The 13713-nt window shown below is 49.6% G+C and overlaps 3 protein-coding genes across 3 annotated transcripts; all 3 read left to right on the top strand.

Moving 5' to 3' along the window:
• Positions 1-457: 457 nt before the first annotated feature.
• On the top strand, positions 458-2688 carry EDB82DRAFT_470783 (magnesium transporter NIPA-domain-containing protein; the record flags this gene model as incomplete). Its single annotated transcript, XM_025731074.2, has 2 exons — positions 458-1343; positions 1397-2688. The coding sequence occupies 2 exons, from the start codon at positions 458-460 to the stop codon at positions 2686-2688; spliced, it is 2178 nt and encodes a 725-aa protein (XP_025590136.2).
• Positions 2689-6694: 4006 nt separating this feature from the next.
• Positions 6695-7239, top strand: EDB82DRAFT_485770 (uncharacterized protein). Its single transcript, XM_065608247.1, has one exon. The coding sequence runs from the start codon at positions 6971-6973 to the stop codon at positions 7187-7189; it is 219 nt and encodes a 72-aa protein (XP_065465493.1). The 5' UTR covers positions 6695-6970; the 3' UTR covers positions 7190-7239.
• Positions 7240-10291: 3052 nt separating this feature from the next.
• On the top strand, positions 10292-13326 carry EDB82DRAFT_38854 (uncharacterized protein). The gene has a single exon (XM_025731075.2). The coding sequence runs from the start codon at positions 10620-10622 to the stop codon at positions 13050-13052; it is 2433 nt and encodes an 810-aa protein (XP_025590137.2). The 5' UTR covers positions 10292-10619; the 3' UTR covers positions 13053-13326.
• Positions 13327-13713: the final 387 nt, after the last annotated feature.

Below are 13713 nucleotides of genomic sequence, written 5' to 3'. Positions count from 1 at the left end.
TCTGCCTCGGGCGTCGAGATGCGAGATGACATCCTTAGAATGGAGCTTGCCAAGCCCGTGCCAACCGCCGCCGAAACTACATCACTCATTGACTCTACCTACCTACATCAGCAACTCTTTTTTGAGACAATTATTCTTACGAGTCCTGTCCCTAAACATCATCATAATTGCGATTCTGCCTTCTCCTTTCTATCCGTCAGCGACGGCTGGTCATGTTCTGGCCCACACAGCTTTGTAAAGATAATTCGCTGCCCCCATGATACTATCGATTCCTCTACGGATACCGCGACGCCAATAACGCTTTGTCCATCCAAGCTCGGTCATCTTATCGTATCGTCCATATTCGGCGACCGAACTTCCGCCCTTCCCGCAAACCAATAATTTTGCGCATGAACTACGATTTTTTGTTTTCTGGAACACCCACGATATTCCTCCTATCACTGCTCTCTGCCTGACGATGCGGCATGCGGACGTCGAACCGCCATGGCCATCGATGGTGATCGATCCCTGGGCGCAAAACAACTCTAGCAACTCTTCTCATCACGGCGATTCCAGAAAACCCGGCGATACAATACAAGAATGGTCTTCGCTTATTGGTATCATTACAGCCATTGTGGGCAATATTCTTATCGCTCTTGCGCTCAATGTCCAAAGATATGCTCATATTCGGCTGCATAAGCAACGGAGTAGAAATCGAAGGAGAGCCAAGGAAGCTATGAAACATAACCAAAACGGAGATCACGGGGGATCATATGGCACTATTGGCGGAGACAGTCATAGAGCTGGATATCTCAACGGCCATAGTGCAGGTGCAAGCGCAGACGAACAGAATCACACCAACGGGAGTCGTGAGACAGATCCTTTGACTGGATCTTTCCACCCGGAAGCGTCCGAAAGTTCTGGAAGCAAGCAAGATGAAGACGAGACATCATCTTCCTATCTCAAATCTCCTTACTGGTGGCTCGGCCAAGTCCTTATCACGCTCGGAGAAATGGGTAACTTTTTGGCATACGGATTTGCTCCCGCCTCGATCGTCTCTCCACTTGGTGTCGTTGCCTTGATATCAAACTGTATCATTGCACCAGCCATGTTTCACGAAAAGTTCCGTCATCGCGACTTTTGGGGCGTGGTGATTGCTGTGGGTGGCGTAGTTACTGTCGTTTTGAGTGCAAAACAAGAGGAGACCAAACTGAACCCTCACGACGTGTGGGATGCCATCACCACCTTGGCTTTTGAGATTTACCTGGCTGTGACCATATTTCTTATTCTATGTCTCATGTGGGCAAGTCCTAGGTATGGGAAGCGCACAATTCTCATTGACCTAGGACTGGTTGGCTTATTTGGTGTGTTGCACGATATGACAATGTATATGGAAAATACTGACTCCAGGGTACAGGTGGTTACACTGCTCTTGCAACCAAGGGTGTGTCTTCAATGCTGTCGTCCACTTTATGGCGTGCCTTTGCAACTCCTGTCACATATGTTCTCGTCGCGATCCTCCTTGGTACGGCTATTATGCAGATTCGTTACGTCAACAGAGCTCTGCAGCGATTCGACTCGACACAGGTCATCCCGATCCAGTTCGTTATGTTTACGCTTTGTGTGATTATTGGCAGTGCCGTCCTCTATCGCGATTTTGAACGCACAAATACTGAACAGGCAGCCAAATTTGTTGGAGGTTGTTTGCTCACCTTTTTTGGCGTCTTTCTCATTACTAGCGGGCGTGAGCAGAGCCATGATGATGACGAAGTTCTGTCAGAGGCGGACGATTTTGAGGACACCATTGGCCTTGCCAATCAGGATGGTAACGGTGCGTCGAACTACCAAGATGTTCAAGGGTTTTCTACTCCCAAGTCGCAATCACGGCGGTCTAGTCATCTGTCGAATTTCAATCACTCTGACGCACATAGAGCTTTGTTAGCAGCTGTCACACCGCAGCACGAAAACAACGTTCCATCGGCCAAGGCTATGAGTTCGCAAATGTCCCCGGGTCAAGAGACTCTGGCTTCTGGTTTTCCTTGGAATGACTTTGGGGGGCCTTCAACACCACCAGGACGAGGTGTTAGGGCGTACTCGACTGATTCGGTTCTTGTAGCGCCAGGTGCTACATCTGCAGGACCGTTTGCTTCGCACCCAACGACACCAATGAGAGAGCCTATGGCAAGTGATGGGTCGCTTCTTCCCCGCGCACTTGCTAGCCCTACAAAGCCCAGTGGTTCAGTGAACCGATCCAGAACTTTTATCTCCCCCTCTCCCCTCTCTTCGACAGTCACTGCCGTAGTCAAGGATGCTTTTCTGCGGGCGTCCGACGATCCTCGTGTGCGCCAAACCTCAATGCGCCGTATACGTTCCACCATTCGTGCCGGGCTGTTCTTTAACGAAGACGGTGAGAATGCAGATGCCGAAAACACTACCCAATCAAACATTTTGTCTACGAGCTCGGCGGTTCCAGCGTCAGTGGAAAACCTCCCCAGCACTTTAGAGGAAGAGGAAGGGCCCACAGCGGAGGGCGATCAGACGCGTCGAAGATCGCGAAGTGTGAGCGACACATTAGGCGACTTCTTTGGCGTCAGGCGCAAGAAGCGCTATGACAGCTATTTCGCAGGCGACGTAGAGGATGGGACCTTGGGAGGAGCCACCCCCAGTCGCGATCATGTAGATCTTCAGAGAGGGCACCGAGAAGTTTAATAATGCATCAAGCATATAATAGTCATGTGTATTCACATTGCGGCGTTGGTTAGCAAACTGCACTTCTTGCTGGCACCAGGGTCATTTCATTATCCTGGCTTCGAGCGTTGGCGTTTGGGACTTAGAGTAGGAGGAACAAAATGAGCTCGTTTTCTGGGTACAACATATACATATTCAGCAGCATCGCATTGCTTTACGTTCAGGATTCGGCGACTATTCTATATTCTATACTCCTCTCGGTGACTATTCTTGACTCCTCTCGGTGTGCGAATCCGTGGATAGAACAGGGGGATTAGATAGCAGCCTCGGTGTCATTGATTGCGGGTCTTGTCTTTTTCGCCCTGTTGTTAATCGTGAGCTATGTTGCTTTTTTCTCAACTTTTGGTGTCGGCTGTATTGGCTGTTGGAGGGCTAGTCCTGAAACGAAACAGTCGGATGTTGTTTTTGTCGATCGTGATGAAGATGTGACAAGTGCCGTAATTGGCTGGAAAGGTAGAACTCGCTTCCGCGTTGCATTGACAGTTTGACCATCCTTTATGATAAGACTCCAGACAGCAGAATCTGTACCCTGCTTCAGCTTCGCTTCGTGCTTTTGAAAATAGCAGCGGGGCTTTGTGCCTAAAAAAACAAAATTATATATATATAAACAACTTATGCATACTGCCGTGACATATTACCAATACACAACTGACGTATAGGTATAGCCAACTGCTGGTCTTTAGTATAGGCTGTGTGACTTTGTGTATGACAAACAGGTGGCCATTTGACGAATGGTGTCCCTAGAAGTGGCATAACAAGTCGGAGCCGTCATTGTTAAGTCCAAGCCACGAGAAGCAAAGCCCCCTTTCACATTTAGGCTGGCAGGGAAGCCGTTGTATTCTCCGAGGCTATTCCACCCTCATACGGATAGGATCTGCCGTCGTTGCCATTGACCTAGACCAACCAACCCATGCTAAGAGCTAGTGTTGCGAGCTTGTGAACCATGGAGTTTGAACGGCAATGTCGGATCTGCCTTTTGTGAAAACTCAATTGATGATAGATGGATTAACAGTCTTTTGAGACATGTGGCTGGCAGCAGCTTTGACTGTGCAGTGGTCTGAGGTTTTGAATCAAGGTAGGAAGAGCCAACTTACAAGCATAGGCTATTAAGAAGAATGACTGTTCATTTACCGACAGGTAGGTAGCGTTGATGCCATGCGACATGGCCAGTTAGACGGGCCTGTTTTTGAGGCCCAGATCCATGGCTTTCGAGGGCCAGGGACGAAGGCCAAATCCCTGACCTTGACCTTTTTTTTTTATGGGTTGGAGAGACGGCGCACAATTTGAGTTCAGGAACAGCTAACCTAAAGTTTGACGTGTGGACGGACTTTGGCCCAAGAGGAGTCTTGTCACATCCAACGCTTGCCAAGATGGTCTACCTTGCAGAAGGATGACCGAGATGCGTTCTCAACATTACATTGGAGTGCGTTCGGAAGCGAATGGCGATTACTGACAAACAAAATCGCCCCGACGCAAACAAATGAAGCCGAAAACCCCCAGGAACGGAAGACGAGAAGTGGTTCCCCGGCGCTAGAGCTCCAGCGAAGAGAACTGACAAGGCCCGTTTAGCGGCGGGAAGGAAGGCCCAGAGGGCCGAGGAGACGACGGACAGAATCAGCATTGGCAGCATTGCCCTAGGCTGCAAGGGTCTGGAGAGGCTCAACATCCGAAGAGAAGTCACAAATCCAACTCTGACTGGCTGGTAAAGCATCGCATACAGATTCTGGGTCGTTGGAGACTCTGCATTCAAGAACCCTGAGCATTGTATCGGTCAGTCCCCGCAAAGAGAGATAGGTACAGTAGAGATCGGCTATGCTGTTCCGTACAGTATAACAGGACGTAGGTACGAGCCAAGGTTTGCCGATTGAGAATGGATAATGCTTGTTTCTTTTCTTCGGGGCTTTCGTGCTGTCCCACCCTGCATCCGCTTACTCTGGATACTCTATCGTATTGAACGTGATATGTAGGGTCAAGGTGAAGCCTCGGCAAGAAGGGTAGCACATCCACGAGCCGCTTTTGCCTTGCCTCTTACCTAGCCTAGGTAAGTAGGTACTCTGGGCAATGCGACACAGGTTGTAACAGTCACCAGCACATCACAACCGTACTTAGCCTACCTGCTTACAACTGCTGCAAGCCCCGAGAATTCACACGCATATGTGCATGGGAAACTAGGATACCAATGTCACACCGACTTACTTTGCAGTGCTGTTTTGTCAGGGGGACGCATGAAATTCGGTGTCGTACAATCCGTGGTTGCATATCCGTATGTGTGCAGCTAGCTGACATGTCGGGAGAAGAAAAGAAAGGATGAAGTCGAGTTGGTTCGAGAGGCACAGCAACAGCGGACGGACGGGACAGCCCTGCAGGTTGTAGATGGGTTGTACGTAGGCATCTAACCGGGCTGATGATGTATTATGCTGGTGTGTGGTACGGTACGGTACGGGAACAAAGTGTTGTGCTTGAAACCGAGCCCAAGTTTGTGGGTGACCGTTGTGGTGGAAGGATGACAAGGGATCCGCAATGTTGGGTTCGCGGTCCCCATCCATTTCAGTATGACAGACCGGCTGCCCTACCGCAGTAAGCAAGTACAGGGGAGTTTTCGATGCGATGTGATGCCGTAAAAGCCATCCACTGAGCACGCGTCCAGGCAGGGATCGGGTGCTTGTTGAAGTGCATGTCGACAGCTTGAGGCCAATCAGACAGTCCCTGACGGGTATGCTTGCACCGATTGGCTGTTTTACTAAGCATGTAGATGTACCTACTTACCTGGTAGCTTGTAGAGAACTGTAGGTAGGTTAGTAGGTAACTAACTGCCTGGGTTAGCAAGCATTGCCTATTACAGTTATTGTGCTTTTCAAAAGTAAAGTGCAGCCCATGCTTTGTTGAACTTTTGTTTAAAGAACAGTTATGGTGTCAGGTAAGTATCAACCAGTACCAACGATGCATAATTTAGAAAACCTTGAGGGACATGTTCCTTCGTAAGCATGTCTCCCCATCAGTGCATATCCAATTTACGGGCCATCAGCTAGATCCTGAATACTACTTCAGCACCAACACACTGTACTGCATACCAGGTACTATGTTGGTAGGTATACGTGCATACTGAGAGGGCATTAACCAATTGGGGTAGGTAGAAGGGATCAGCAGAAAAGACCTCGCGCAATCTCCCCCGCGTTGCAGATTCGTACAATATCTACTAACATACGGATACTTCATCACTGATCCCAGGTCCCTGGTCCATACTTTACCAGGTCAAAACGCGAGTGATGGCCAAAACAGTAAAGCTCCCGTCTGTCTGTGAGCGAATTCAACAATCTCAACCAACCACGGTTGGATCGACCTACTCCGTTAGGCAAGGCACTATAACAAGTTGACATTTGACGCGATGATCCTATAATCCTTCTGTTATTAGGTGTGCATGATGATGCTGTTAGTTGGGTTCAACGGGCGGCCAGTCATCGGCTAAATTGATGTTGCATATGTGTGTGTACTGTACCTAACTTATTGTGTAAGTGGCGTTGGTCTGCCCTGATCATCAATAAACTAATGCAGGTCAACATGTAATCCCAAGCAACTAATCATCATGGACAGGCACTCAGTTGCATCATTTCTATTTCCTTTCAACTGATTGCTAGTTGGATTAAGGGACTTTTGAGATTGCAATGACCCAAAGAGTCAACTGCTACGTAATTAATGTCGACAAGGAGATGTCGATAGTAAAAATAAATAGATTCTACTGCAGGGATGAACTGTTTTCTACGTGCTTTTTTCCACACTTGATCAATATCTGTATGCCAACATACTAGACTACAGTGTCTAGGTAGAGGCATTACAGGCGTCTTCTCAAGGGTAGGCCTGTTAGAAAATCAGCAGTCAGCTGGAGAGGGAAGGAACGAGTGGGTTTTACGAGCACACAGACCAACATGACCACGTTTTTGACGTCTTCCAATCGATAATATATTAATTAATTGATTAATGATTCCACCTGCTGCATCTACTTATTTATCTACAACACAACAACCCCTGATATGTCTGGTAACTGGTCACGTTCACGCTTCAGCAAAACATGAAACCAAATCGCAACCATGGTACGAATGGGGAGAAATAGAACCTTCCATAGCGGCTTCTGGTGCCACCTGGCGTTCTGCTTAGCACCCTCCGACTGTCTCAAGTCCAGCCTTAGCGTCTCTGACCATCAAGCCACCGGGGTCAGTGGCGGCAACCATCCGCCTAGCCTAGGGCAATGTTGCTGCTGCTGCTCTTAGCTTTCCATCCAACAGCTGGTGGTGCACCTTCGTACCGACTACCATACCATGGCGCAGGGGTAAGACCCCCGTTCCTGGATCCATCAAAACCAGACCAAACCAAAGCAAATCAACAAGTCATCGTCACACAGGCAGGAAAGGAGATCGATGCCATATTGCTGCAGACACATACTTGTGCGCGACTCAAGCAAGAGTAACTTGACTTTTGTTACACGCATGTTTGTTCCACGCCCACAACGAGCTCCCGCTTTCGTGGTAGGACCGGCATTTCCACTGTACCCTACCCCTGACCGCCAACCCCAATGAGCAAGAAACCCAATCCCGGTACAGACGCTACTGCACGTCGCTGCAGGGCCTTGTGCCTCTATCAGAAAACTTTACTCCTCCACAAGCTCGAGGTACGAGAAATAAGCAGGCGAAGAAGTGGTTGAAATCCCAATGAGCTGATTAACTAATTTCGTCTCCTCCAAATCAACTCTTCCAACGCCTGGCCCGTTGTTGACCCTCTCTCTTAGACCGGTTTCCTAGACCGGAACTGTGCCTTGTCTGTCATTGGAGAACCAAGAGGGTCGCGGCAATATCCCGAAGAGGATATACCGTGTCCGTTTCGACATCAAGCTTTTCCTCAGTCACATATTCGCTCATCCGGTTGTCCTCCGCGTCATCCACGAGGCGATCTTTCTCCTCCAGCCCTGGTTTTTGGAGACTGAACTGAACGTACACACTTGAAAGCCCACTACGCACGCGTCATCCTACATCCGGGAGCCTGTCCCAGTACAGCGGGTCAGATAGAACACACCTAAGCAATTGCGTATAGGCTTTCTTCTTATACGGGCTATTTTTTTTGCCGTCTTTATGGCTGTGTTAGTTGTGTTGGTTCACATCCTCTTGAGCACAAGCACAAGTAGAAGCTCGAGCTCAACGCTCAGGCTGGTTGCTACGCCGTCTGTGTGCCACAACCGAGCCAATATAGCACATACCCAAACAAGGTTTAGCTTCTGAAGCTATTCCTGACCTCTTCTGAGCTTCTGCTTTCTTGGGGCTAGTGAAATATCTTCATTGAAACCTCATCCCCTTAGATACACAACGTCGAGAAATAGTCCATGCGTGTTCTACCAGTTTTTGAACCAAGGACGAATAAACATGAGACGCCATCAAATTTTGTTTCAGCCTTGGCCAACACTTTCGAGAATAGGCCAGGCATTTCCCCATCTCATAGCTTCACGCTCAGGTGGTCGAAGCAATTAGTTGATCGACACTCAAGCAAGCCTCTAATCTGCAAAGATGTTGGCCTCAAAGACACACTACGACATTGAACGGCTGCCTTGCCAAACAGATACATCACGTTGCTGGGCCGATTGTGATAGTCATGGAGTCGTGTCTTTAATTAGACTACTGCTAGATCTCAAAATGATGCGCCAGCACGAGGTCAGGAGAAGATGAAGCAATCTGCAGATGTGGTCATGGCTTGGGCTTGGCCACGGTCTGTATCATCCTCGCCGTCCCCGACGCTAAAACGAACCATGGGAGATTTAGTGGGCTTCTAGAGCATGCAACGCCGGACGCGTTTCTCTACTGCCATGACCCGCAAAAAGGGTCATAGACTAGCGCGTTCTCTGATGTGTGTTGCACCCAGTCTCAGTCAGTTCAGCGAAGCTCCGACGAACGGTATGTGGTTAGTTACGTTGTAGCTCTGTTTTGGCAGTTTCAAGATTCATCAGACGTCTCCGAGACGTACAAGCAGCCGGTATGAGATGCAGACAGTACATCATGAATCAGCACGAGGAAGTTACCGAAGTGAAGCACGACTGGGGAAGCACAAGCGATTGCATCCCAAGTCTCCAAATAATTTTATACAGAAGTGCAACGGGGGGTACGGTTGGTTTGCCAAGATCCTTGCAGCTTCATCGAACTCTCCTCTCCCACCACCCGTGGCATTTCCTATGGACTCAGTGCGTAATTTCAGACTTTCATTACATTTATCCCAATCAATGTAAGTGGTTGAACGACATTCTAGCTACGCTCTGGTCACCAAGGTGAGCTAGACCAAGACCAAGACCAAGAACCAGAGATACTGACTCATACAGCAATTGGTTGTCACTCACTACTCACGTCAATGAGCAAGTAATGTACGTAACCTGCGATGTGGGTGAGTTTAGTAGCCTAAGCAAATGCGAGTGGCTACGGCTTTGTTCCTGCATGTTTCTGGAGCTGTTTCCTACGGCTGCTAAAAAAGATCAAAGTCAACAAGAAACGGACGTGCTCTCTCAGAACCAGTCTGAGGCCAGCAGGTTTAGTCTGGCCTTGACAGACCTGTAACACACGTATTCCGAGACTTTTGCCAACAAGTCTTGAAAATAGAAACAGCTACTAGAACAGACGACATCGAAACGAAACCCACATGTCGATCACATCGGCGGTTTGTTTTTTGGTCGACGATGCGCTTGCGTTCATAACGTCCTGTTTGACTTGTTATACTCAAGCTCATTCATTTGGCCCACCCGCATTCAATAGCTTGCTTGCCAGAGCCCACGAAAAGTTGCTTGTGTGCTATCATCTAGCCCTACTGCGGACGCCTTTTGCTCCGGTCTTGTCCTTGATGAAAAGCTATTGGAAAGCAAACATACAGTACCCATTGTAACTACTGCATGTTGTCGAACCATGGCAGTAGTAAAGCATGAATGAGTATCAGGCATGGAGCCTCCCTTGCTTGCTCTTCTTTGCTTCTGCAAGTGAAAATTCTCTTCACCTCATGATGACCCGACTGGACTGACCCTCTCATGTGTCCTTGGCCTTTTTTTGCGCTATTTCGAGTGGAATCAGGGTTTTCTTGTATGGTTTCTTGTTGTCTCAACCTGACATATCGGTCACCAAGATACTGATGGTCAAACAAGGCGCGCCCACTTGGTTGTCCCTGAGCGCGATAATCAAGACGTCCAAGGTGTCCCAATCGCACCACCACGGACCTCATATCGCCCTACAGCGAGCCGAGCATCGTCTGAGGTTACGGTTACGTTTACGGCAAGGGGGACTTGCACAGTACGCATTGCGGTACCAGCACTCAACTCTGCCTGATCGAAACATCCCTGCGCAGCACAACAGGGCCTTGCAGTGAAGGAAAACCCCCCCCAGATTCCCGGGGCTTGTGTCCGTCGAGACGGGCCAGGGACAACCCACACCAACCCACTTGGAGCCCTGTCGAGGGTCCCCCCTTACCACCGCCCTAGTCTTCCTTAGCCCCAGTTCCTAGGGCCTGTCTAATCTTTGGGCAGGGTACGAGTTGCCTTGCCCCAAGATTGCATCAATCTCTCGCTCCCAGACAATCTTATATGTACATTGTCTTGCATCCATCCGCGTCGTTATTTCTATTCTATCTCGTCTTGTTTCCCATTGACCTTTCCCACCCCTCATTTCGGTACTTGCTTGAAACCTTATATACATACCTGTCTCATTGTATCTGTCTCTCATTAGGTTTCGTCTTACTTGCTTCATTCCTTATTGGCTTTGACATAACAACACATTACATAACATCAACAACAACTTGCGGAATAGGACAACTTAGCCAGTCATTGTTTACATACAGGGCACACTTCGACGTCGCCCTCCTTTCGGAGGCATTGAGTTATCATGTGGGCCGCAAATATGCCTTACTACTCAGAATACCAGTCAGACCGTTCCAGGCGGGATACTCAAGCAAAACTGAGCCCGCAGCCTAACATTGGCGCCGATATGACTAGTTATTACGATGTATCCCCTCCAGCATCTCAATCACCTCTCGATCTCGATGAGTATTTGGTACCGGCTGTTGAGGGCCCTCCATCTCCCGAAAGAATACGTCAATTGAGCAAGCAGATGAAACATGCGTCTCATCTCAACCGCGGTCAACGCACTGCATCCACCGGATCCTCGACATTTGTGACTAGTGAGCGCGGATGGGAGCAGGGTTTCGAAAACATGAGCATCACTCGGCACTCATCCCAACGATCTACAACTACTAGCGGAAGTTCCTCCCGAGACCGACCCGACAGTGTCCAGGTATTGGGCAAGAACATATTTCATCGCCGTGCAAAGTCAAGCAAGTCAGGCCGCCGCCGTGAGAGCAGTGCTCAAAGCTCATCAGCAAGCTCGATTTACTCAACTGAAGTGGGCAGTGAAACCTCCTTGGCTACTTTCAAGGACTCAATCATGCCGACTATCTTTGCTCGCCGTAAGTCTTCTCGGGACGATGCCGCCCTCCAAAAGAGGCTTCAAATTTCTGGACCCTTCAACTTCCAACATGTGACACACACTCCCCGCGACCAAGCGATCAACTCGGCCTCTCGGACTCCCGCACAGGAGCTCCGCATGCCCAACTTCTCTGCTTCCACGGAGCATATACCTGAACCTCAAGTATCACCCCGTAGTGCAAGAGCCTCTGCCCTTCCGAGACGCTACATCAAGCAGGCTAGATCTCAGGAGCAGCTTCGTACCAGCCCGCCTCGGCCAATTCGACCCCCGAGATCTCCTCCCATTGAGGAGATTCACTCTCCTACATTGGGTGCTCCTATCCCACCCCCGAGAAGCTCAAGCCGACATCCAAGAGATGGCGACACTCTTGCGATGACGGGTCGGGACCGTCCTTTGACGAGCGGCGGCTTCCGACACCCTCGACCTTTCAGCCCCAAGGACACGATGGATCGATCTCCAGCAGTGAACCATGTGTTTGGTACTGTACTGGACCAGGAACCATTGCCAGTGGACGACCATCGCTTTTCGCATGCTATCACCACCCCTGACGATGCAGCCTGGCCGCTTCCTGCTACCACGAACTACGAACCACCGTTGCCAGACGTTCCTGAGGAGGAGGAGACCATGCGCTCACCGAAAAACAACTCTAGCACGAGGTCGTCGCTTCGTGCTAGTCAGTCGGTTCCTCTGCTGAGAGGACCCCAGACCTCAGAGAACGCTGCCTCCCAACGTAATGCTGGACATTACAAAGGCAGTGTAGGTCACATCCCCTCCATCATGGAGAGTTGGGAAGATGACATCGATTACTGTTACGAGCACGAAGCCGATGCCAACTTCGAATACGAATGGGAGAGGCCGTCGATGGACACTGGACGAGAGGAAGCACCTGGATTCCGGCTCGACATGTTTGGAGATGATGAGCTGAGGGAGTTGCCATCAGTTGGCACAGCTGAGTCGTCTCCCGGTATGCTTTCCGCATCCCGTTTTGATATGCCGGCTCTAAGCCCTGTTAGCCACGCCTCTCCTGAGAGCACCTCCGAGACCGCCTCCCCAAACATGGGCATGGGGGTCGCAGTGACCAACAACTTTTCGCTCCCCCGTGGAGAAAAGGGCCGTCGCCCTCCTCAGCTTACCCATACTCGAAATGACTCCCGCGCCTCTAGTTTTAGGGAGTCATACGGCTTTACCTTGTCGCCTTCACTACTCATTCCTGGCGACTACCACCAGCAGATGCTCCTCAACGAGACCGAGAAGCAGAGCTACCTGTGTGAGGATGAAGTGGTCCATGGTATTGTTGACCATGACCACATCTACGAGAACACTAGCAACGCTGCTAGCCACAACTCTCTTCAATTGTGCCCCCAACGCGCGAGCACCTCTACCACCGCTACCAACTCCACCTCCCTCTCCGACTCTACTGGCGAACGCCATGTTTCTACCAACTCCACTTGGACCAACCTTACCCGGCTCACAAGCAGCACATCGCTCAACAAGTGGGTTGAGCAAAACGATGGCGTCCGTGAATCTCTGATCATCAAGTCTAATGATGACAGCGACGAGGAAGACACTACCCCTCCCGCCTCTGTTGAGAAGGACACTGTTCCTGAGCTTACCCCCTTCCCTTCTGTGCCCGTTAGCAAGAAGCCTCATCACAAGAGCCATGCGAGCGAGTCCCTCGTCAGGGAGGAAGTACCCGTCAACAAATCGGTTGATGCCATCAAGACCCGACGCCCTCGCGCCAGGACAACAAGCCTCAGCACGCAGGCACCCCCTGTTGGGCAATATGCTCTTTTCCCCCGCACATATGCCAAGGGTAGTGGCGATCGGATCTAGAGGCTTTCTCTTACTTACACTTCTTCACGTTTCGATCTCAACCCCCAGAGGTCTATTTCCTTTACTATCTCTTCACTTTTTACATCTTTTGCATGCGCGCTGCGAGTGGCTTTCACACTCTTGTATACACAACATCATCACGTTTACCCTTTCGGGTCAACCATCGCATGGTCAGGATTTCTTTTGTATGGATTTGAAGTTGGCCGCGGAAGGCATTCCATTTTCTTGGCGTCTTGACCCCAATGTCTGGCTTGTTAAGGCCTTGACTTTCCCGCCTTCGGCATTCATCTCATTCCAAGGCGCACTTTTGGTTTTGCAAAAGCATTAGAGCGGTACTCAAAAAGCTAGACAAAGCATTGGGTGTGTTTTCTTTTTTATCTGTTTTCTTTTTCTCTTTCATCGTTTTTTTTATACTACACAATGGCAACTGGGAGTTGGCCAAACACAATTGGGTCAGTCGAGAGAAAAAAAAAACCTGGCTTACATTGGGAAACAACAAACTGGATAGGGTGTCCAGTTATGACGAGTGATGATGGATTTATGAACTTTTAGACAAAACTAGCGACAAAGAAGCAAGCTATCCTGTACAATAAAAGGCAACATGGCCTATTTATACCTGCAAAGGGCGCTAGAAGTGAGACATCTGCCATAGTGTGTTCTC

The sequence above is a fragment of the Fusarium venenatum genome (assembly GCF_020744135.1).
Source record: "Fusarium venenatum strain MPI-CAGE-CH-0201 chromosome Unknown EDB82scaffold_1, whole genome shotgun sequence".
Classification (NCBI taxonomy): domain Eukaryota; kingdom Fungi; phylum Ascomycota; class Sordariomycetes; order Hypocreales; family Nectriaceae; genus Fusarium; species Fusarium venenatum.
Note: the sequence above shows the minus strand (reverse complement) of the source record. Positions and strands in the feature narration are given on the sequence as shown.

Bases quoted from the DNA above. Each gene is read 5' to 3' on its own strand.
- EDB82DRAFT_38854 (XM_025731075.2), top strand. From the start codon at position 10,620: ATGTGGGCCGCAAATATGCCTTACTACTCAGAATACCAGTCAGACCGT.
- EDB82DRAFT_485770 (XM_065608247.1), top strand. From the start codon at position 6,971: ATGTTGCTGCTGCTGCTCTTAGCTTTCCATCCAACAGCTGGTGGTGCA.